Below are 26746 nucleotides of genomic sequence, written 5' to 3' on the forward strand. Positions count from 1 at the left end.
TTTGCTTAAAAATTTCAATTTAGATGAATTAAAATAAAGGAATGATAAAGAATAAGAGATCTTATTATTGTGGTAAAGAATGCGAACTATTCCTGTCAATGTTCCATATGACAACCATCTGGATGTATAAAATTTTTATTAAATTATTATTAATGGCTAAAATGTGGTTAGGCAGAAAGAAGTAGTTTAGTAAAATATGATTGAGTAAAGCATCTAGTCTCTGATCTATTTTATTACAATACTACTTATTTATACCTCAAATATTATTAATGTAATTATTTTACAATATATTAAACCATATTCTTTCTTTTATAAATATTTGTTTCGTATATAGCGCACACGCCTAAACAGGTGAGGTTCTCATTGGCTTTGTTGGGGCCATCAGCATCTGGTCACCCTAATCTTGGCTCAGATTCCATTGGTGATGTTCAGAACCTACTTGGGATCTTTTCATCCCAGACTTATTAACCGGGCTCTTGCACTGCTGATTACCCAAATAACCTGACAAGTACATATTTGAATCAAGGCATCAAGTTGCTTAATCGCAGTTTGGTGGCTATTGCAGTAGTACTTTTTCGTGCAAAACAGTACGGAAATTGAATTGTTAAAGTTAAATAATTAATGCTGTAAATAGGGTTATAGTTAAGGCTAAGTGCTATTCTGCTCCTTTGAACCTGACTAGCCCTGTATGAAAACAAAAATAAATGAATAAGAAAGAAAAGAACCAAAACATGACTCATCCTTGCAGGAGCAAATGCATGCCTTTTATAAATTTATATTTTAGTAGCACTTGTTCTTTGAGTGAGGAGTCATGCTAGATTAAGACTAGAAAAGAGAAGAACCAAAACAACAACCCCTTCCACAAAGGTGAGTGTTCTCTTTTCTGCCCTTTATTTTTTTTTGATATATAGGTGTATCATAGGATCAGAATAGCACCTTACGATACCTATAATCCTATTAACAGCATTATTTTGTGATTCAAGTATTTCTTAAATTTGATTTAATTTAAAACAATATAACCACATTTTCATTCCTACAATTGTTTTTAAAGTTTATTCATTGATTATCCTGTAGTTTTCACACTACGTGTCTTATTTGCATATTTCTCTCGTTATATTGGTTGGTATAAATCTCATAGAAGGGGAACAGCATCTGTGGGTGGAATGTATATAGTATGTTGGTGTATATAATTTATTGAAACAAATGAAAATTTCATTGTGAGCCGTCAGTTGAAGATTAATGTGGGAAGTGTAATTAAAATTTCGAACTGTTCTTCAGTGGATTTATGGCATTGCAGCGTGCTGATAAAACTGGTAGAAAATGAAGTTACATAATCTGAAGAATTTAAGAAATACAGTATAGCATGGAATATATTATTTGTATAATTCAGTTTGCTTTAGAGTGAAATGCCAACACCAATGCATTTTGTGATTATTTTGTATGAAGATGTCATGATAATACTATCTATACATGATTATATTTAATCCCAGTGACTCGCTGATTGTGTATTTGTTGTTGCTTCATAATAGTGCTTTTAATCTTGTATGTGCTGCCTTTTTTTGTTCATTTATATTGTTGTTCAGTTTGTGTAAGCTGAAGGGGTCTGTGAGCCTACACAATATTGTTTACCTTCCTCCATTGTGTCATTCAGTCAGGCAGTTCACTGTATAATGAAATGCTGCTTTTCGTTATAGTGGCACATTTCCACTATTCAAAAGCTTTTCAAATTTGCCTTATATTGTCACAGAAAATAAGAAATTCTGGTGGAATTTGTGGCCACAACCAGTAAATCAGCTAACCCAAGTGTATTTATATTCCAGGAAGTCTCAGAGTAGTATCCTATGTTATTATTAAAACAAATGCCATTCTGATGTATAGTTTCCATCATAGCATTAAAATTGATGGTTCTGTAGGTTGGGGACTGACATCGAGGAGTTGTGCTGGAATACTATATGATGAACCTTGGTGATAAACCCATAACACTACATTTTGTTATGTCACTGTTACAGAAAGGACTAAAGTGCTCCTAGACGGTCATGACAAAAAAAAATAATGCATAGTACCATGCTTCTCAACTAAACTGCTGCATCAATCCAGTACAGCCTACTAAGAGGGATTTCATTATACACATAACAAAAGTTAAGTTTTCCTTGGAAGTTTTTATTCAGAACATCACCCGGCTGCTTGTTTAGATTCAATGCATTTATTTACCACTTAACGGAAAATTGATAACTAAGGCTACTTGTTTTCTGGTGAGTGACACAAATAGATTTAAAATCAATCACGTGCCTTTTGAGTTTTTAATGAATAGAAGTTTTACATCTCAGTGATGCTATTCAATTGAAAACAGTACAGTAAACCCTCGATTTAATGGACTAATAGGGGAGAACGGGTGTCCGTTTAATCGAATGTAACCTGGGGGGGGGGCATTTTTTATTGTTCTTAATGTAAAAAAAAAAAAAAGCTTTAATACAATATACAGTATAAAATATAAAATTATGTTGCAATTTGGCCTTTGATTTTTACAGATATCAGAAACAGTTTTGTTTTTTTTTTTTTTTTTTATGCCGTAAATTTCACAAACACTTGCTACTGAGACACCTTGTTCTAATTTCTGAGGCGCCTCCGTAGCCAGGTGGGAAGGAGCAGCAGTGCGTAGCACACGCTTCTTGATTAGACCGGGGTTCGAGCCCGTCACCACCAAATACGAAGAATGCGGAAAGGTCAGGGAATGACCACCGCATATCCCGGAGCAATATGGCCTTAGATGCTAATGCTCCTAAAAAAAAAAAAAAAAAAACCAACCTAATTTCTGTGCCATCACACGCTTTCTTTTAACTCCTCTATCATTTATGCCATTTTAAATTGTAACGATTGCAAAATTATTTAATAAATAGTCACAATTCAGAAATCACAGAGAAACACTGTATACAATCTGACCGCATGATAGCTTAAGGCAAACTGAGACTGAAACAAAGCGAGTCTGTAGACTTGCAGTTTAGGTCCCGAGTCACGTTCAGCTCGCAAGTCACCGCCTGCTCTTATCTGTTATCTGTAATCTTGGAAAACAGCTATTTGAACATGTTTTCGGAAAGAATAAAAAACAATTTCCTGAATTTGATTATAAAAGTAGGTAATTATCAAAACAATAATGGAAATAGGTAATTATTATTAATTTTTAATTAATAACGCTGAAGTTTTGTATAACCTAAAAAAGGTAATATGGTCGAGATTAATATGTACATTACTGTATTATTTGTCCAGTTCGGTAAATCGAGGGTTTACTGTATTAGTTGTTTGAGATTGACTTGTAGATAAACGTTTCTAAAGAGTCCAAGCTCTGTTACTCTCACAGGAAGAACAAATATATCCCCTAGACAATCATGACAGAAAAACAATGCAGTGTAGCTGTCTCTCTAAATAATCAATAATATGTCTCTCTAAATAATTAATCTCTTATACCACATGGTTTTTTTTTTAAAGTTTATTGACGGATTGTAAAAATTATTGACTAAATGTACTTTACAATTAGGTAAGCTTTTGAGAACCTTGCTGAATCATCAGGCCATACTTAGCTTGTTTTGCCAAATGACTGTCCTGTTCATTCAGACTTAGTCATTTGGAAAGACATGTAGCTGTTAACAGTACAGCTAAGTATGGTGTGATGATGTGTTCCAGCAAGGTTCCTGAAACATTACCTAATTGTGTGGTACATTTAGTCAATAAGGCTAAATAAACTAACTTTTAAAAACTCGTGGTATAAGACTGGTTATTCTGAGAGAAAAATTTCATGGAAAATCATCGCAATGTCATTTCCCAATTATATTATATTAAATGCAGTGTAGCATTAGTTTGCAAAGTATTTCTATACCTGCATTGAATTAGTGAGTTTTAGGTAACTGATTCACACAGTATTATCTTTGAACATGTTTGCAGTATCTATACATGAATGAATGAATCTAACTTCTTTTTCTCTTAACCAGTGGTTTTCGACCTTTTTTTTTTTTTTTTGTGGCAGCCCTACTCAATTTCTGCCTGTTAGGTCTGATTTTCTTTCTCTCTCTCTCTCTCTCTCTGTGTATGTATACAAAGGGTACTAGGAAAGTTTTGCAATATGACGCAACAATGAATCACAGGAAGCTGCTTGTTGCTGCATGTTGAGACATGTTCATACGTGCATAGTAGCCGCCGCGCCAAGTCGATGGGCTCAGTTATTCATTAGTAGTGAGAGTGTAAAGTGCTTGCGATGGCATCGTGGTCACGAAATGAGATAAGGACAGTTTTGCGGTATAATTTCGTGCGTGGTTTAACCATAGACCAGTGCTTAGAAGAAATGACTCTTGCACTAGATGATGATTGTCCACATCGTACAACGATATTCAGGTGGTATAGAGAATTCCAAAGGGGAAATTTCACTCTGGAGGATTCTGAGAGGCCGGGAAGGCCACGAACGTCAGTTATGGAGGAAAACGTTACTGCTGTGAGGAAAATGCTTGACGAAAACAGGCGAGTGACCTACCAACAGATAGAGGATACTTTGGGCCTAAATGCACCAGCAATTCGTTCGATTCTGCAAGATCATTTGCACGTGAAGAAACTTTGTTCTCTCTGGGTGCCGCATCAACTGACTGAAGAGCAGATGACACGACGTGTGACTTGGTGCCCCGAGATGTTAAAAAAGTTTGATAAGGGACAATCTCGGTATGTGAACAACATCGTGACAGGTGACGAGACTTGGCTGTACTATTACGATCTGCCGACCAAGGCTCAAAACAAAGTTTGGGTCTTTGATGATGACGACACACCCGTAATTGTCAGAAAATCCCAATCTGTAAAGAAGAAAATGATAGCTGTATTTTTCAAATCGAGTGGAATTGTGGAACGTGTCGTTTTGGACACGCAGAAGACAGTCACAGCTAAGTGGTATACTGAACAATGCCTGCCTAAAGTCATTGGATCTATGAAGAACCTGCGGCCAAAGTCAAGAATGGACACCTGGTATCTCCATCACGATAATGCTCCAGGTCACCGTGCCAAAGCCTGCACCGAATATTTGACCACGACAGGACTGAAACTTCTCGAGCACCCTCCCTACAGTCCAGACCTTGCTCCCTGCGACTTTGCACTGTTCCCGCATGTGAAAATGAAGCTAAAAGGGAGGCGGTTTTCCAGTGATGAGGACCTTCTACGGGCTTGGGACAACGAGTGTGCTTTACTCCCTAGTGAAACTTGGCAGAACTGGTTTAAAGATTGGTTTTGGAGGATGGAGAGGTGTATTGAATGTAGAGGAAATTACTTTGAAAAAATTAAATAAACAAAGCTGTATTGCAAAACTTTCCTAGTACCCTTTGTATTTATATATACAGGGTGTCTCAGAAATACACAGCATAACTTCAGGAATGAGTTCCTCATATGTAGACAATAAAAATATTTTATATCAACATAGTTCCGGAAATGCTTGATTCTTGAGTTATTAACTGGAATGTCTTATCTCCTGCAGGTGATTTCCTTCATCACAAGGTACAGACAGAATCTGGTGGTTTTCCATTCTGATCATGTACTCAAATCAGGAGCAAGCGGATATGCATTTTATGTACGGTTTGGCAGACGGCAATGCTCTGGAGACTCGTCATTTGTACCACGAAAGGTTCCCAGAACAAAGATGTCCAGACAGGAAAACGTTTGAATGTATCCATCGCCGCCTTTGTGAACATGAGACCTTTACACCTCGTGCTGCCGACAGAGGACGACCAAGATCTACGACTCCAGAAGTAGAGGGGTGGACCAACTGCTTGGCTCCCACGCTCACTTGATTTAAACCCGCTAAATTTCTTCTTGTGGGGCATTTAAAGTCATTGGTGTATTCGACTCCGATAGCTGATGTGGAAACTCCACAATTGAATTGTGGCAGGTTGTGAGACAATACGAAACATGCCAGGAATTTGGTATCGTCTTCGCGAGTCCATAAGACGTCGATGTGAGGCCCGTATTCAGGCAGAAGATGGACATTTTGAACAATTACTATAAGGTGATGTGAACAATTAAGTGTCATAGACAGACCTTCAAAACTTGGAAACCAAGCATTTCCGGAACTATGTTGATATAAAATATTTTTATTGTCTATATATGAGGAACTCATTCCTGAAGTTATGCCGTGTATTTTTCAGACACCCTGTATATATATCTAATATTAAAAAAATATGTTGTATGATAGCTATTATAATTATAAACAAAATTAAAATTCATAATACAAATTATATATAATTTTATTCTTTATATAGAGCAGCGGTTCTCAACCTTTTTTGCCCCATGCACCCTTTTCACCATTTGTCAGAATGTCATTCCCTCCCACTCCCTTTCAAAGATTGTCTGACTCAAAAGGTGCATTCCAAATAATATGCATATAATATTGAAAATCTTTTATTTTTTCTATATTAGTATATTAAATTTACTTGGATTATTTTTATAGTGAAGTTTTACTAATTTAATAGCAATAGAAAACGTTGATGGATTTTAAAACTTGAATAAAGGTAGTTTTTTTATATTCATAACTGATTACTTAACAGACTAAACTGAAGCATACTTCAATAAACAAAAGGTTCAATTGAATGCCAGGGTATTGTAATTCACTTTATTCAGATGAAGATTACATCTCAGTGAGAAACCTGTGATTGTTTTGTTTTTTTCCTCGCCAATTCTTGGATACATGGAGGAGTGCTTGAAAGGGCACAACGCAGTCATTTTCAACCTCCAATCTACTTCGTTGCTTCATTTTCATTTGCAACAGAGTTGGAAAACCTGACTCGAGGATATGTCAACGGAAATGGACAGCTTTTTCTGCCACTTTTGTGTAGGAATCGCACATCAAGGGCCAAAATTCTGTGATTGATTTCTCATTGAACATATCTCTTGCTCCTGAATCAGTCTCCAGCTCCAGAAATTCATCTTCACAATCATCAGGAACTTTTCAACTGACAATTTGAATGGATTTCACACTAAATCCAACTCCTCGTCACTGAGTTTAGGAAAATATTGGCTGAATTCATTTTCCAGTCAAATGCTGCAAAATTTCATTTTTTGCAAATTCTGGAAGCACTTGGTCATCACCACCAGCAACAAGAACTGATGACAGTTTCTCAAACATTGCAACATTTTTTATCTTGACCTTTCTCTTCCAATTTTCCAGCTTGCTCATGAAAGATTTCAACGAATCAATAAATTTTGATGTTTGTATTCCTTCCTTGCATCTGAAGATTCAGGTTATTCAGCTGCTCAAAAATGTCAACCAAATAAGCAAGGTGCATGATCCATTCCTCATCATCCAACCAGGCAAAAAATTCTAACTTACCTTGACTTCGAACATCTGTGTGGAAAAGAAGCAAATGATGGCCTGCATCCATGTCAATACATAACTGCTTGAAAAGTTGAGTTTGACAGCTCCTCCTTTGACAGAATTCACAATTTGAATTGTTTGATCCAAAACCTTCCCTAGTGGAGCTGGAAGTGTTTTTGAGGCCAGTGCTTGATGAATGCCTTTCACTTTTGGAGCTCGCTTTTTTGCACTAACATGAAATCCAGATTTGTCCCCAACAAGCTGGTGCTCCATCTGTACAGCACCCACAGACATTATCCCACAAAAGATTTTCTGATTCAAAGAAAATGAAACCTTTTCCAAAATATCATAAGGCCTTTGTTGTTTCAAGAGGAGAACAAAAGAGAGACTCCTCTTTAAATGAACCTGAGTGAACATATCTTGCAAACACCAGCAACTTTGAGTGCGATGCCACATCAGTCAATTCATCAAGTTGAATTTTTTTTTTTTTTTTTTTTGTTGTTGTTGTTGTTGGTGTATTGGCTTCTGTGGCCATAATGCACCTCCCAAGGTTTTTGCACTACTCTGATCCAAGCCCGAGGCAGGATTCGAACCTGCGACCTTTAGGTTGCCGGGCAGGCACTTTACCCACCTGGCTAGCCTGGTCAGCCCAAGTTGAATTGAAAATAAGCCAAATGCTGCAGACTTGATCTCCTGCACAACTTAATCCTTGATGTCAATGGCCATGTCGCTGATTTTCCTTTGAACAGTACTGTGTGATAGTGAAACTGCTGCAAGTTTTTTCGCCAGTCCATTTCCCAACACAATTTTCACAATTTTGGGAGTGCGAGGTTTGATCAAAGTTCCCCCAACTGTATATGGTTTTTTCTGCTTTGCTGTCTCCACTGCTATGACATAAGAAGCTTCAGTAACCTTGTGGTTCATTTCTTGGAATGCCCCTGTTGAATCCAGCTTCATCTTTTTGATAACATTCCCGTGACATTCAAAAAAAGCTCTTGTCCTTGTGTTGAGGGTGAACATTCTGCAAATGTTGCTTCAACTTCGTTGGTTTCATAGAATTATTTGACAAAGCTTTGCTACAAATAACACATTGAGGCCTTTCTGCTCTATTGATGATGATGGATGTGAATCCATATTGAATATATGAATCATTGTACCCTCTGTTTTTGACACTCGTGATGGGCTCCAAAATCTATGCATAAAAAACAAGAAAAAATCAAATATAACTGTAAATGGAATATTTCCACATATAAAAAAGTGAAATATTTATCTTTATTTTTAATTTAATATGTGACATCCAATAAAGTGTTATAAAGTATGATCTGTAGAATTGTAGTTTGTAGAAAGATCAATATTCCAACAGTTTGAGTCGGTCAATCTGTGATCCCAAGTCTCACAATGAAACCCTAAAATTCCCCCCTGGTTGAGAACCCCTGATATAGAGGTACTAAATAAGCATCAATTATAGATCACCACAAAATTAAAAGATACTGCACAATAGAAGGTATTTAAACACTTGGTTTACTTAACTTTTCAAAGAAATATTTTTGTCTGGTGTGATTTGCAGATCTTTTTGATATTAGGTGGAATATTGGAGACACATACTCTAATTTCTTCCTCAGTCATTTGTAGTCTTTCCCTCTTTTGTTTTTATAGTGGTAAGCACAGAAAATCCTAACTCACACAGTTAACATAAGGATATAGCTTTTTATAATGAAATAAATACATAAATTTAAAAATATATATATATATAAGTTTAAGTAACTTAAACCCAAATTGGGTGTCATTCCTGGAATGTTCTTGTGATACCCCCACCCACTGAAAACCACTGCTCTAAACAGATTAAGATATATATATATATATATATATATATATATATAATAGTAATATTAAATTGTCTAGAAGCAAACAAAGCAGTTGAGAGAAAAATAGGGAAATTTTATGAAAGGGATCATATGTGAAATGCTCCAAAATGTGTGGGGCAGCAGTAAAAAAAGCAAAACTATATATAAATATGTGTAACATAAGTATTGAGTCTGAAAAGATGGAAAAGAGAAGTACACAGAGTGCCTGAACTAAAAGGTTTAAAGGAAGTAAAGTAGTAGTGAAAAAGTGAAAGAATTTTAAAAACCTAGTACAATAATGAAATGGGACTATGGAAGAAAATAACATACGAAAAATTACAAATTACCAATTAAATAATAGAGATATCACTGTATTCAGATATTGGAGGGCAATTTTTGGAAAGAAGGTTGAATATAGGGATGGGAAATATGCAGAATCTGAGTAGAGTAAAAGAAAAAATTATACATATCTAGGCATTTCATCAGGGGACTACTGACCATGTATCAGGCACTGCATTTCCAAACTTGTCTATAATACAAGAAAAGGGAAAAGGCAAAAATGCGGCCCCTATCTTAATACTATCAGACAAGGTAGTCCCTACGCAGTGTAAAAAAAATTAAGTAAATAAAGTAAGATATACAAAGGTGTGTATCATGCGGTGATACGAACACCCTGACTATCCTTCATCCTATCACTACTTTTGCCTTCTTTTAACTACTTTTTCCCCCTTCCCCTCAAGAATTTTTACCCTTCCTTATACCATTTGCTTGTCTACACTTTTTAATCAAATTATGTTTTTCCCTCTTACTGCATGGTACACACCTTTGTATATTTGTATTATTTTACTTAATATTTTACACTGCGTAGGGACTACCTTGTCTGATAGTATTAAGATAGGGGCCGCATTTTTGCCTTTTCCCTTTTCTTGTACTATAGACAAGTTTGGAAATGCAGTGCCTGATACATGGTCAGGAGTAGTCCCCTGATGAAATTACCTGGCCATGTATCATTTTTTCTTTTACTGTACTCAGATTCTGCATATTTGCCATCCCTATATTTGACCTTCTTTCCAAATAATTGCCCTCCCATATCTGAATACAGTGATATCTTTTTATTATTTATTTGGTAATTTGTAATTTTTCATATATTGTTTTCTTCTATAGTCCCATTTCATTATTGCACTAAGTTTTTAAAATTCTTTCACTTTTTCACTACTACTTTACTTCCTTTTTCTACTTTCCTTTAAACCTCTTTTAGTTCGGGGCACTCTGTGTACTTCTCTTTTCCATCTTTTCAGACTATACGTATGTTACAAACTACACATATATATGTGTGTGTGTGTATAGTATTCACTTAAATTTGTAATTTTACTTTTTCTTGTGGGGTTTTTCAAAATGCTTAATAATAAGCAAATGGGTGCAAGTGACATTGCTCAGCAGTTCTCAAACTCACATAAAGCAGTTTCAAGATTGAGGCTGATGATTGTTCTTAATCTCACTTTAGGCTTAGTCAGATATATTCTTTTTCATAGGTTGTACAGTGCCACTTTTTTTTTTTCTTTTTTTATGCTTTTTCTGGATGAATTAATAGAATCTCAGTTAGTAGAAACATGAATAATAGAGGTACTGCTTTAATTATTATTAATGAGTTGGCTCACCAAAATTTTCAAAATTGCCATCACTGAAATTTGAGTACCTTTCAGGAAATTGTTATTGTAGGTTGTGCTAAGATATAAAGATTTCATAACGCTACTCTCTGTAATGGTGTAGAAATTGAAGTACCTGATTTGCAGAATTTTGTAGTCCCGCTCAGGTTGGCAACTTAAGTTTAGTGACAAATTTATTATAATTTTTAGATTGTATATGCCAAGAGTAAACTCACATGTAGTCATTTGTGTTTGTGATAAATTTTTACAATCAGAATTTAAGGTTGCAGGGGACAGAGAGGAACAGGCTTCTCTGTGTCTGTTATGAATTTTTTAACAGCACCTTATTTGAATAATTAAATGAAATCATTTCAGGTGCCACCACCATTGACCTGGAACTAATAAGGACTTAAAGAATCCTTCCTGAGAGAAGGATTCTCTCAGGAAGGATTCATGCAGAACATTTTGCACTCTCTATTACAAGACAAATATTGAATTACGTTTCCAATATTTTTTAAGAAGTTACAGTGAATATGCTTGTTTACACCTGTATAAATAATATAAAATTTACTTTAAAGAAAATTTGATGAGCATGGATGGTTTCTTATGTGTAAGTTTTTTTAAAAAAAATGAAGCATTGTGAATTGAAACAGTGGCAGGAGTTGTGTTGTTAAGTTTGATAACTTATTCATGAGATGTGTTTGTTGTCTTCATTATTTTTTATTTGTTTTTCATGTTTCCAAAGTGAAAAATGGTTAATTTAAAATAGTAATTCCCTTTTATTTTCCAAACACTAATTTGTATGTCTAGTAATTGGCAAAACTTTACTAAATATGGCATAAGTTTTGATATTTGGTTTCCTTTTGCACCCCAATTATGTGTAATCAGTTTATGTAAAGGGTATTTTTACTTTACATAAACTTAATTGTTTCTTAAAGTGGTAGTTGAGTGCAGAAGCTTAATTACATGTATGTAAATATATATATATTTATTTATTTTATTATTTTTTAAAATTTATTGTATATACTGGGTTACTGTAAATGATCACATTCACTTCTTGGATCTACATAGATAAGAATACTTTGACAAGGTCTTTTTTTTTTTTTTTATTTTTCTCTCTCTCTCTCTCTCTCTCCCCCCTCCCCCCCTCAACTTGTGTGTGTACGTACATACATATAGACATAAAAATGTTACATTTTATATTAATTTTGGAGGGTTAATTTTGCACTTTGCAAAATCCTCCTTAGCATAGGAAAACTGTTTTACTGTATAACTTAAAATTTGCCTGCATAAGGCTAAACTTGTGGGTAATAAGGAATATTTGAAGAAAGTACAGGAGGGCTTCTAGTTTTCTAGTTATCTTCCAAGTTATCCTGATTAGATTGGCTTTGGTAAGTTAGGTAAGTTTCCTTTTTGAAGAATTACGTAAACATTTTCTATTTAAAAATACAGTGAAACATACACAAGAGTTTATCACTGGAAATTTTTTTATAGCTATTTTGAAAATTTGTTTGGATATATTGTGGCAGTTGTATCCAAATTGGAATTCAAGTTTTAAGAATGATTTTCATGAAACTTTGGAATTAAAGGCAACATATGTAAAGTCAAAAACATTAAGAATTTTTCCATGCTTTTTTTTTTTTTTTATAAAATTAACGTTTGAACCGGTTTCACTGTATTTAGCATGGCCACTTTAGATTATATTAGAGTATTTTCTACCTTAGAAGTTAAAATAAGAGATAATGAACTTTAGATTATAGGAATAGCCAATTAAATTATATATAAAATAAACATACATAATTATACATAATTTTATACATAATTATACGTTTCTATTTAACAAGTAGCTATTCAAAATAGAAAGTATAATAGGTTTATGTTATCTAATCCTTCATAGTGTACCTATATATATATATATATTGAATTTTACTACATATCAATGATTACCAGCTTCACTTCTCTTAGTTATATTTTCTGATTAGTGTAGGAAACACTTACTTTTGTAGGTGGGGATGTTGTAATTGAATATCTACAAGCTGCTAATCGTTGTATTGTGCAAAATACACACATACATACAGTGCTTATGCAGTCAGCATGACTTGCATGGAATTCCTTTGTACTGTTTTTTGCTAGGGAAAGGAAATTTTAGTTCTGCAGTGCTCTTTCACATTGTTCCCAATTAGTTATATGATGTTATGTTATAGTCTGCAGAACACACAGTATACTGGTGGTAACATCTGAAGTGTTTTACTCATTTGGCTACATAGACTACAAAATTTGCTTTGGAATTATTGCTATATTTCATTTTGATTTATTTATATAAATCAAAAATCTTGAGTAGCACTGTTGTATATGAATAGGAAAAAGTGTCAAGCTTTTTTTTTTTTTTTCATCTAAAGGAAATGTCTTGATTTGCTGGAAATATTATTTATTGCACAGATGGCGATGCCTTTTCTAGAAACTGATTTTTCAGTGGAATAATACTTTGTTAGTGCTGAGTTTTCAAACTGAAATGAAAGTGGTGATATGAGCATCATCATTCAAACAAATGAATATTACAATCCCTCATTTGCTGAAATTTCTTAACAATGATAATAATATTATATTAATGCCATAAATTTAATGTAATGGATCATCCCCCATTTTTTTTTTTTCTTCCTTAATTTCTGAGTTACAATTGCAAAATGTTTCTTCTGATTAGCATTACATATATTCTGAAGTTTATCACAGAGATGACTGTTATAATCAAAAACTTGTATGTGTAATTTTTTATAGTAACTCATGCTGACTGCATTTAAGATTAGATATATTTATATTCTATATATGCATATATATATTTATATTTATATATCATAATAGTAGTGTGTAAGGGATATTTTCCCAGGCAAGGTAAGTTTCTAATGCATTCTTTTGTAAATGATAGTTAAATACAAAGCAGCTTATGTGCCTACTTTTTTTTTTTTTTTTTTTTTTTTTGCATCTTATAGCTGCTTACAAACATGCTGATGGTAAAAAAATTGATAGCCGTAGAGTATTAGTTGATGTGGAAAGGGGCCGCACAGTAAAAGGATGGCTTCCTCGAAGGCTGGGTGAGTTGGCATGATTATACTTTTTCATTTTTTACCATATTTCTTTATCTTTTTATGAAAACCCTAAACACAAAAGGTATTAGAACCTATAATACCATGTGTAGGTTGTAGATTAAGAAGACAGGAGAATCTTGTTGACATTAGACTTCAGTTTCTGTAGATTGTAATTTTCAGGAAATATGTGTGAAGGAAGGATGTTCCAGAAAACAGAAGGTGAAGGGATAAATCTAGTTCTGGAAAAAAATTGGCTGAGGAGCTGAGAAATGGCATTTACTGCCAATTGGTAGTAGTAATCCCAGATTATAAAGAAATAGTGTAGTGGAAAATGAGTAATACATTTTCATATCTGACTGCACAATTACCCCTGAGGGGTAATTGTGCAGTCAGATATGAAGTTCTCTGAGCAGTGCAGAGAGGCTGACAAGTACAGTTTATGGGGTTTTGTTGTGATATAAAGGAACTTTGCTAGCAGGGATAAGGAGGTGATTATCCCTTTGTACAAGGCAGTCGTTATGGCAACAAGATTGGTGAAGGGAACAAAAGGGTAAGAACCAAGAAAGGCTTCATTTCTGCAAATTGCAGGGTCTGGAGACTAGGAACCTGTGAGGAGATTTGATTTAGGTGTTTAAGGCCTTGAATGGATGGCATTCTTCCTCTTGCTGAGATTACACACACACACACACACACACACACACACACACACACACACACACACACACACACACACACAAGGGTGCATAAGTTTAAATTGAAGAAGTTTGGTTTTAGGATAGATGTGTGTAAGTGGGTAGTTTGAAGTTGGATGTAAATGGATGCTGAATGAAAGGTTTAAAGAGAGAGTGGGAATTAGATGCCAATTCAGAAGAAGAGTGCTATGCTGTGTGTGTGCATCTGTAGAAAAGGCATACAGCAGAGACTTAATTAAGAGATGGGTCATTAATTAACCAGACTGCCCCCTTTTGAATGGAGTCTAGAACCCTGAGAGAGGGTTTGGGGGCACCACTTCGGATGTGGAACAATATTCATGGTAGGGCTGATTTGAGATTTGTATAGAATGAGTAATTGCTTAGGAGAAAAGTAATGCCAACAGCAAAAGAGAAAGCCCAGTTTTCTAGATGCAGTGGATGAAATATTTGTGATGTGCTTATGAAAAGAGAGACTAGAAGTCAGGGTAATTTCTAATAGAGATGTTATCTTATCTAGATATATAAACATCAAAGATTAGCATAGCAACAGTGGACTCGTGAGATATGACAGGACTCGGTTTTAGAAGGATTGAAATTAACCAAGTTATCTTTTCCCCATCAGCGAATTACCTAGAGATCATAATTTAAGTAACTGATGGTGGATGTTAGAGAAGATGAAGCTGTTTGTGCAGGGCATTGTTTCTCCAACTAAAGGTGGAATGCAATATGCTATCATAAATGAAACTATGGATAGGATGTCAGTAAAAGAAGGTCATTAATATACAAGAGGAAAAGAGTGGGAAAAAGAGCTGAACCTTGAGAAGATCAGCATTAGTGGGAAAGTTTGAAGTTGGCCATCTACCATCACTGCAGAAAACAGTCTGAAAGGAAAATGGATACCCAATAGTCATAAATCCATATGATGAAATCTTGTTTAGAAGACCTTTATACCAAACAGATCATAAGCCTTAGAAATGTCAAAAGCAACTGCTTGTTTCCGGCAAAATTTTCCATTGAATTTTTCCATGGGTTATATAGAATCCAGTTGGCAGTCATTGACCAGGTGGATGGTTTCACATTAGCAGTTAATAGATTTCTCCATATACTTGGGAAAGAATAGAGGTAAGTGCAATGGGGCGATAATTTGATGGGATGGATTTGTCACCGTTTTTTAGAAACTGGTTGGGCGTAGGCAACTTTCCGAGCAGAAGGGAAAACACCATTAGAATAGAAGTGTGAAAAGATGACACAGAAGAGCAAGCTCAGAAGCACATGTTTGAGGACAAGTGAAGAAATGTCATCTGGACCTAGAGATCCTTCTCTGTTTCCCTACTTGCGCTAATACACCGATGTGCAAAACTTAAGGACCAACATTATTTCTAAATGTTACAACCACAAAATCTTTACTTAAGTTATTCTTTACTGATGTGAGGAGATTTGGTGTCAGCAGCGATTCAGAAAGTCAGCTAATCTGGCGAGAGTTTGGCACACGGTAACACCTCCGCAAGCATCACTGAAAGGTATCGATATGGCAGTCGAGGTGTTCTCATCTGGGGAGGCATTATCTTGGATGGAAATACACAACTCCAGATACTGGAAGGTGGTGTAACCGGTGCACGCTACTTTACTGAGGTAATCCTTCCCCGTGTGTGTGTGTCTGTTCCGAGGTGCCATTGGCCCCGAGTTCGTGTTTTTGGATGATAACGCCACACCCCCATCGCAATGCAGCTGTTGATATACTTTTGGAAAGTGAGGGCATTTTTCGTATGGATTGGCCTGCCTGTTCCGTCGATCTAAATCCCATCGAACACATAAGGGAAGCTCTGAGGAGACGCCTAGCGGCAAGTCCACACCCACCAGAAAATGTTCACCAGCTGAAGATGGTACTGACAGAGGAATGGACGATGATACCACAAGAACTTATCAACAACATTGTTCTAAGTATTGACAGGTGGTGCAAAGCCTGCATCAACATTAGAGGTGGCCATATCTCCTACTGAGGACCACCTCTTCCCTTTGTTCCATCTTTGGCAGTGATGCATCTGTATCATGGCAGCCAGTGCTATGTTCCTTTTTGTTTCCATTGTTGTGTCAGTGTTGTTTCCTTCATCATTTCTGTACTTCAGGGAGTTCCTTTGGTGTGCTTTTCCCATATTCAGGCCACCACTATGAGAAGCTACAGGTGAAAACCTGACTGGTCCTTAAATTTTGCACACCAGTGTAGCTTAATCCCTATTTCCCCACTTGCACTTAAACTATATGCTCTATGTTCCACATGCCCTAATTACATTTCTATTGTGTCTATGTAGCCTATTTTTTCAAGGAATTAATTGTGGAAGCTACTAAAAGTTTCATACCTATTAAGAAATATTGTTCAAGGTTTAGGCCTAAATGGTTATCAAATGAACTAATGAGACTTGTGACAGAGAAGAAAAATGCATGGGATGCATATAAATTATCAGGCGACACAGAAGCCTATGGCAAATATAAGCTAGTCTGTAATCAAGTCACAAAGGAGGTTAGGCAGGCGAAGGCAGATTACGAGAAATCTTTGGCAAAGGATGCAGAGAAAAACAGCAAGGATTTCTTTACTTATATAAACTCTAAAAGGAAGGGGATGAATCTGATTGGTCCACTTGATATCGATGGTTCGACTGTTGATGATTCTTCTCAGATAGCAAACAAACTGAATGAGAATTTTGCATCTACATTCACACATGAGGAGTTATTAAGGTTTGAAAGTGCCAGAAGGTTATCAAATTGTAGCAGGGTGCTTAATGATTTTGTAATAACTGAGAGCAAAGTGAAGGAGAAATTCTTGAAGTTAAACATAAGAAAGGCACCTGGTATCTATAATAATGGAGTCACTGGTTAAGGATGCATTGCAGGATCATCTAGACAAGACTGCAACAATAATTCAGACACAGCATGGGTTTGTTAAGGGAAAGTCTTGTCTGACAAATTTGATAGGATATTATGATGTGGTTACAAAGGAACTGGATACAAAAAATAATTTTGATATCTATCCAGTTATATTAAAGGAGGTGGCAAAGGAAGTAAGCAAACCCTTAACCATAATTATGAGAGCATCCTTGGACTCAGGAGAGGTCCCCACGGACTGGAGATGTGCAAATGTATCCCCAATTCACAACGGGGGATCGAAGGATGACACGAGTAATTACAGACCAGTTAGTTTAACTTCTATTCCGGGTAAAATAATGGAGTCACTGGTTAAGGATGCATTGCAGGATCATCTAGACAAGACTGCAACAATAATTCAGACACAGCATGGGTTTGTTAAGGGAAAGTCTTGTCTGACAAATTTGATAGGATATTATGATGTGGTTACAAAGGAACTGGATACAAAAAATAATTTTGATATCATATATTTGGATTTCAGGAAAGCTTTTGACACTGTTGCGCATGGAAGACTATTGTACAAATTGGAACAGAATGGTATTATGGGTAAGTTGCTACAATGGATAAAGGATGGTTGAGTGGGAGAAGACAGAGGGTGGTAATTAATGGGTGCTGCTCTTCGTGGACTAATGTTATTAGTGGAGTGCACAGGGTTCGGTTTTGGTTCCACTGTTGTTTTGTATATTTATCAATGATATTGATGAAGGTATATCAGGCTTAGTGTTGAAGTTTGCAGATGATACAAAGGTTGGCAGAGTTGTTAATGACAGTAATGGCAGTGTGCTACTGCAACCGGATCTAGATAATTTGGGCAGATGGGCTAAGAAGTGGCAACTGAAGTTTAACCTTGACAAATGCAAAGTACTACATATGGGTAGAAGTAACCCCAGAGAAACGTACCAACCGTGTGGTACTACACTTAAGGTGCTAGAAAATGAAAAAGACCTGGGAGTAATTGTGTAGTCAGATATGAAGTTTTCTGAGCAGTGCAGACGGACTGCCAGGGCTTTGTCATGGGGTTTTGTCAATGATAAATAGGAATTTTGCTAGCAGGGAAAAGGTGATTGTCCCTCTGTATAAAGCAGTGGTCAGGCCACACCTTGAGTACTGTGTACAGTTCTGTAGGCCTCATTTTAGGAAGGATGTAGATTTGCTTGAGCATGAGGGGGGGGGGAAATGAAGGCTTAGGGATCCTCTTACCAAGAGAGGCTTAAGTTCTGCAAATTGCAGCGGCTGGGGACTAGGCACCTACGAGGTGATCTGATTGAGGGGTATAAGGCCTTGAATGGGTTGAGCACGCTGAATTCTGATGGGATTCTTCCACTTGTTCAGATTACGAACCTAAGGGGGCATAAATTCAAATTAAAGAAAGACAGATGTAGAATAGATGTGTGGAAATTTGCCTTTTGCCAGCAGGTGGTTAATTGCTGGAACAAACTTCCATCTGTCGTGGAAGTTGATAGGTTAAATAAATTTAAGGAGGAACTGGACAAACATTTAGGCAGATTTGTTTTGTATTTTTTTTTTTTTTTTTTTGGCTGCTTAAGCTCATACACTTGCTTTCTTGCATCACATGCCACTACTATTACTTGAAGATGTGCGTGACACTGGAGCAATGATGAAAAATAGGAAACGAATTTGTGGTGCAAAACATGAGGAGCTTGAAACAAAACTTTCAGTGCTACTAACAAATGTGTGCATCTAATTTGCCAATATCAGCCCTAATTTTGCAAGAAAAGGCAAATTATCTAGCTCAGCAATATGGGATTAGTGGCTTCAAATGCAGCAGTGGCTGGCTCCAAAGATTTAAAGACAGGAATAACTTGGTTTTGCGAAATGTTTGTGGTGAGTCTGGATTAGTCGACAAAGTAAAGGCTACAGACTGGTTGTGTTCTGTACGGTCCATCCTTGAAAAATATGAGGCAAATGATATTTTTAATCTTGATAAGACAGGTTTATTTTATAATTTTCTGCCAAACAACACATTTGCTGTTTGAGGAGAGTCTTGTCATGGTTGAAAATTAATTAAACAAAGACTCGCTGCTCTGTTATGCTGCAATTCAGATAGCAGTATAAAGCTACGACCACTTGTGATTTGTAAGTTTTCCATGCCAAGGTGTTTTAAAGCAGTTAACCAACTTCCCTGTGATTGTGAGGCCAATAGAAGTGTTTGGCTTACGGTCAAAATTTTTCAGTCTTGGTTATCAAAATTGGACAGAAAAAAGGAACATTTTGATTATTCTAAACCGTCGTACAGCACATTCTGCCGAGACACTTAAGTTGACAAATATACGGCTGTTGTTTTTATCCCCCCACCCCAAACCACCAGTTTAATGCAACCACTGGATCAAGGCATTATTTATAACCTCAAGAGAGCATATAGAGCCCCCCTGATAAGGTACTTGATCCACAACATAGGAGGGAATTATTTGCGGCCAAATTGGAATGTCTTGGATGCTATCCGTAATCTTGTTATTGCTTGGGAAAGTATTACATCAAGTGTAATAATCGACTGCTTCAGAAAGAGTGGCTTTGGAGAAAACGTCATCGAAAAACACGGTCCAGCAGACGAATGTGATAGCAACAGTGAGGAATGGAGGAATTTGAAGAAGCATATGAATTTTGTTGGCGAATTTGAAGAGTTTGTGAAGGTAGATGATGAAGTTGCTACCACTGCAACGTCAACACCAGAACAGCTGCTGGGTACGATGATGTTTTTGTTACCAGCGAAAGTGAAGAAGCACACACACTGCCATCTAAAAAAGGATGCCCAAAATGCATTGAACATAATAGAGAATGTGTAACGTTAAAAAAAAAAAAAAAAACTATTGCATTTGATTTTGTTGTTTTAAAAAACTATTGCATTTGATTTTGTTGTTTTAAAAAACTATTGCATCCGTGCTGTATTTAAAAATGCATATAGGACAAAAACTGCAAACAACATTGGATTCTTTCTTTAAATTAGATTAATTTATTAAAAAGTTAATAGTTTATATGTCTCCTTTTATATTAAGATTGTAATTCCTTTTACTGTGATACTAAAATATTGTACTTATCAAAATATATACTGTACAATATTTTCATTTCCATTAATATTGCTTTTCTCTTAGTTAATCTTACAAATAAAATAAAATCTTTAAAAAATTTTAAATATTTTATTTTATTATAGGAATAACAGCCCATGTGGCATGGGCTGTTATTCCTATTACTGTATTGTTAGACAAGGCTTTTGTTTTTATTTTATTTTTATTATTCTTAGATATACAGTATGTACCAAAAAAAAAAAAAAAAAGGTAAAATTTTGACACTTTTGTGGGGGACCACATTATTACAAAACATGAAAATTTAGGTCCCTTGAACTTTGTATTAACAAGATTCCACTGTATATGCTTTAAAGTCTTGTATATTAACTTAGGACTTGAGGGATTCTGCATTGCTTTTGGGGATGAATTTTTATCAGTGGTGAGCACTTGCATTTTGAAGAGACAGTATACATTTGAACAAAGGTGGTGCGTGGTGCTAGAGTTTTTGCCAGAATCATTGAAGCTACCTTAAGGGTTCAGGGGAAACTGCTGGTTATGGGGAACAAGGGGGGGTTAATATAGATACACATTTAATACTGATAATAAGGGTAAACGTAACACTTGCACATATCTTAAGAGTTATTTGTTGTTGGAACAGATGATATTGGTAAGGTGTTCTGAGGGTAGCAATATCTCCTATTTCCTAATGCTGGGGAGCATGCTTAAATAACTTTGAGGGATATGTCAGGTAGTAAACTATATGAGAACACACAGTTACTCTTAAGTGTGTTTACACTAATGTAAGGAGTGTCATCAAAGCAATTAATGCTGGCATTGCATAATAGGGCTAACTAAAATGTGATGCTACCCAGAAATAGGAAAAGGTTTTACTGTGCTGTGTATAGAATATTTAGGATGGATAGGTAAGATAGAAAGTGCGGTGCAGTCATGTGCTTCATATCAAAAGCAGCCTGATTGTGACACTAGCTTTCCCAGATTCAGAAGTAACATGCTAAGTGCAGAATGATAACTAATAATAATTATATTTTTAACAGTCCCTGGGCTTTACCCAAATCCATATGTGTATACTGTGTCTGTATAACTGTGTGGCTACAGACTGATTTGCATGTGGCATTGGCTGAAAAGGCTGCAATAATTCATAGGGCAAAATCCTACTCCCTCCTGAGATCAGCTAACTACAGTCTTAATTGAAGGGGACTTTAGAAATTCCTTGATCATGGACCTCTCCAAACAAGAAACAAGTGTTGAAACCACTATACTGTTATGGCAGACCATAATATAGAGAATTTGTATGGTGTGAGATAGTTGAATCAAAGATATAATGAGAGTGGGAGTTTTCAATTGCTGGAGAGTATGATATGGAAGTGTATTTATATTAAGGTGAACTTCTCTTTACAAATATTGATATAAACATAGAACATATTGAGCATTACAGCTCTGGTTCATACTATCAAAGGCGCCTCCATAGCCAGGTGGGAAGGAGCAGCAGCAGTGCGTAGCACACGCTTCTTGATTAGACCGGGGTTCGAGCCCGTCACCACCAAATACAGAGGATGCGGAAAGGTCAGGGAATGACCACCGCATATCCCGGAGCAATATGGCCTTAGTTGCTAATGCTCCTTAAAAAAAAAAAAAAAAAAATACTATCAAATATCTGCTGATCAGAAGATCATGAGAATTATGATGAGAGCCTCTGTTGCAAATAGAATGGGTTAGCTAGTGTGTGTCTTATTATGGGTGATTTCAATATGCCCCTAATTGGAGCAAATGAGAGGGAAGTTCACCACGGGGAACAATTTTTAAATCAGTTAGATGAATAATTTGTATCAGCATGTTAGAGAAAGTGCTAGGGGCAAGAATGTTCTTAACCTGATCATCACCCATGAACCAGATACATCATAGGGCTAACAGTTCAGGAACCATTAACAGGGAGTGATTGCAGAGTTTTAAGTTTTTTGTTGGATAATGAGTACAGAATAATGTACTCATTATCCAACAGAATAATGTTGGATAATCGGTAGCAGGTGTTAAAGGTAAAGAAATGAAATGGGTTTGGTAAGTGAAAGCAGGTCATGACAGCTTAAGATAATATGCAACCTCTATCAGCTGGGGAGATATTTCACAGAGTGCTACATTAGAATTATGTCTTACCTTTAAGGTTATAGTCACAGAAGTCTTGAATGCATATATGAGGTGACAGTAAAGTTTCGAGATTAATTTTGCTTCCGTCAAAGTGGCCACACTGTCAACTATTATGTCCTCCCGCTATGTAGCCTATATCCCCTCTGCCTGCATGCAAAGGGCAAACATCGTCAGTCTTTTCAGTCATTGTACAAGTTGGTTCGTGTAAAGACATATTTCAGTTCCGTGCTTATAAAAATTGGAACACAATTAGAGCAAAAGGTTGAGATAAAATTTTTGGTGAGAATTGGCACATCGTCAACAGATATTTATGAAAAGTTGACCAGAGTTTATCGAAATGATACCATGTCGAAACCACACATTTTCAATTGGACAAAACAGTTTTGAGAAGGATGTGAATCTGTCGAAGATGCTGAGTGTTCAGGGCGTCCTTTCACGACTCGACATGACGAAAACGTTGTTCGCGTGCGTGATCTTGTTCGAAGCGATAGGTGGTTAACCACAAGGATGAATGCCGAAAAACTAAACATTAATTGGGAAAGTGTTAGATTAATTTTGAATGAAAATTTGTTGATGAGGAAAGTGTGTGCAGAGCTGGTATCGAAAAACCTCATGAGCAGAAAGAAATTTGGTTGCGACATTCTCGGGAGTTGTTGGAAAGCATTGAACACGTTCCTAATTTGCTTTCTCGTGTGATTACAGGGGATGAAAGCTGGGTATTTGCTTATGACCCTGAAACAAAACTTGTAGCATTTAATACATTAATTTAAACTCATTCTCTCTCTCTCTCTCTCTCTCTCTCTCTCTCTCTCTCTCTCTCTCTCTCTCTCGTGTGTTTTGAGTATTTCTCATTTGGAAATTAGATTAGTACAGAATAATGTACTCATTATTCTGTACTAATTAAGTAATTAAGTTTATTTGCAGCTATAAGCATACATTTGTCATTCGATGTGGTCTAACCTCTCTCATTCTATATCCTCCTTCGCTATGCTTTAATAGGCATACAGAAAGATACTGTTTTTCTCTGTACCTTACTTGGCTTGGCCTTGCTGCTACCTATTAATTTTTTTTATTCAAACAACTTTTGAGTGAATAGATGTTTGTTTGCTTTACTATATTTTCTTTATTTTGCTTACTTGTAGTATTTAATACATTAATTTAACCTTTTTAACCTTTCCTGAAAATGTGCCATAACGAATCGACTTTTTTTATTTTACAGATTAAAAGTATGCATCATGTGAATACTCATTGTATAGTTTTTTGTGTTTTTTATAAATTTTTTAGTAGAAAATACATGGGAGTAATTAACCCATTTGGGCTATCCCGAATTATCTTGTGTATACCAGAAAGTTTGCAAATTATACAGATTTATTGTTTAATAAATTAGCTCTTGAGCTAAAAGAAAACAACAGAAAAAAACTACTCATTATATAAATAAATTTTAAAAAATCAAGTGGAATGCACAAGCAATAATCATGAACTTACTACATTCTGACACATGGCCGCTGTGAGGGGATAGGCGAGGTAAGCATCGCTTATGGGTGGCAGTTCAAGGAGGCACCGAAATATTTTTCGATAGTTTTCTAATTGGTTAACGCTTATTAGTATGCTTATTAGTATTCAGCATTTAGGATGGCAAATTTTATTTTGCTTACTGGCTACACATAGGAACGCACGTTACTCTTCTGACATTGCTGTACAATAAGTTAAATTAAAGCCAGTCGTCTGCTACCAGACGTAAGAAAATCCCGAGAAATCTCAGAATTTATCTGGCTAATGCAAAATTAGCCAGATAAATGCCCGAGAAAATACAATCCTAAATTTGGAGGTATTGTATCCCGAGATATTTCGGGTAGTTCCGAATAACTTTTTTAAAACTAAAAACGAAATATCTCGGGATAATCCATGAAAGGTTAAACTCATTTTCCACGTGTGTGTTTCTCATTTGGAAATTACTAAGTAGTTAAGTTTATTTGCATTTCCATTTCAAGTTGCAGCTATCAGCATAGATTTGTCATTAGGTGTGGTCCACTTGAGTATCAGAGTGGGGGGGACCAGTGTTCTATACCATTGTAGATAATTCTAGAATGGTAGATGGATCACAAAAAGCAAGGCTGTAATATAATATAATAACTTATCTTCTAAGCAGCTATAAACAGAAAATTTGAGTTATGTAATTAAGCCCTGCTTAATTACATAACTGTGAAAATACTGCTGTTTATATCTTGCATGTTTGTAGTAATACCAATTAACACTGTCCATGCATAATGAAAAAGCACTAAGATTTTAAATTGATGAGTCACACCCTGAGTTACAACAATTGTCTATTCAGGGTTCCATAAAATAAACAGTGTTTTCATGAATGAGCTATCTTCAAATATTTATTCCCCCCCCCCCTAATTAATTAAAAAAGGATAAAGTTTGCTGTATCATTGTTGAATAAGAAACTAATTATAAATTAAAATGATTAATGAATAAAAAAAACTAATTAACTTTAAAAATGATTTACAGGCAATTTTAATTTTTTCAAAATTCTCACAAAATCTGGAAGTGATTTAAAAGTTTGTAAAAATGACTTTTCATTCACTTTTTGAAAAGCTTATTTTAGGGCTAATACCGATAAATATGTTGTAAATGGCTGGTGGTTGACATAACAGATGTATGTGAGGAGGGGCGGGGTCCAAAAAGATTTGTATTCACCCAGAAGTAGTTGTTGAAACAAACACCATGTATTACACTTTTTAACATAGTCAGTAGACAGAATATTTTCTCCACCTCTCAATACACTTCTGCAGGTCGGTTTTGTAACAGTCGTCTGACTGTCCTTCAAACCACAACTCAGCAGCAGAGATCACCTAATCAGTAGCAAAATGTTTTCCTCAAAGAAATTACTTCAATGCAGGAAAGAGAGAAATCCAAGGGTGCAAGGTTGGGGGAATAAGCAGGATGTAGCAATATTTCAGACCCACATTCATGGGCACACCTCACTACAGTATGCAAGGAATGTATGGAGGCATTATCATGGAGCGAGCACACTCCTTTTGACAACTTTCCATGTCTTTTTTTTCTTTTATAGCAACAAGTAGCTTTATGAGGAGGTTAATACTTTGCCATCACAGTGTGGCCTTTTTGAAGGTAATTTGTAAGTGTATTACACCCTGCTGATCCCAAAAAAAACTGACAGCATCATCTTGCCAGCATTTGGTTGCACCATTGCCTTTTTTGTGAGGGGGAGATTCTGCATGCTTCCATTGTTTTGACATTTGTTTGGTTTCAAGATCATAGTGATTGATCCAAGTTTCATTCATGATGACTAGTCATGAATAAAGCTTCTTGCTTTTCCTGGCACTTTGACAACATTTCATGTGCACATTGCACCCTTTCCTTCTTCGGGTAAAGCAGAAGAAGCATGTGCAACTTATATGCGACTGTTGATGGATGATCTTCTCTACAGACCCTACATTAATTTGGAGTTCTGATGCTAATATGTCAATCTTCCAGGATTAATGCCTCAATTTTTGCAATACTCTTTTACAGTAGTTGCTGGGACATCCTTGGGTTTATTCTTGTACTACGATTCTTCTACATCTGAATTGTTTGTTTATACCAATGTGCAGCAACAAAATCTGAGCAGTCTTCTACATAAACAGCGACCATTTCTCCATGGATTGTTTTGGGTCTTTACCCTTGTAGAAAGAGGAACTGAATCAGTAATCTGTATTCCACTTTATACATTGTGGCACTTCTTCATTCAGTGCTGAAAAAGGGGGGGGGGGAAGAATATCAGGTGGGAACCAGATTTTGTGTGATTGCTATAAAAGTTAAGGTATCAAACAACAAAAAAAAAAAAATCTTTATATCAAACACCCAGGGTCCCGAGCTGGATATCATCATTCTTCTTCTCTTTCTTGGTGATTCCCTTCTATTTCTGACTCTCTCTCTCTCTCTCTCTCTCTCTCTCTCTCTCTCTCTCTCTCTCTCTCTCTCTCTCTCTCTCTCCCCCCTCCATGGATCAGACCGGGGTTCGAGCCCATGACCACCAA

General features: G+C 35.9%; 1 protein-coding gene across 1 annotated transcript in view; it reads left to right on the forward strand.

The window, feature by feature from the left end:
* Positions 1–26746, forward strand: part of LOC150077339 (U1 small nuclear ribonucleoprotein 70 kDa-like) — a 230287-nt gene that overhangs the window by 152715 nt on the left and 50826 nt on the right. Inside the window, exon 7 of the mRNA XM_090385619.1 lies at positions 13811–13912. Within this exon, the coding sequence (XP_090241745.1) occupies positions 13811–13912 (102 nt within the window). The remainder of the gene's footprint in view (positions 1–13810; positions 13913–26746) is intronic.

Source organism: Mastigoproctus giganteus, chromosome 12, assembly GCF_048544385.1.
Source record: "Mastigoproctus giganteus isolate SK-2022 chromosome 12, ASM4854438v1, whole genome shotgun sequence".
Taxonomy (NCBI): domain Eukaryota; kingdom Metazoa; phylum Arthropoda; class Arachnida; order Uropygi; family Thelyphonidae; genus Mastigoproctus; species Mastigoproctus giganteus.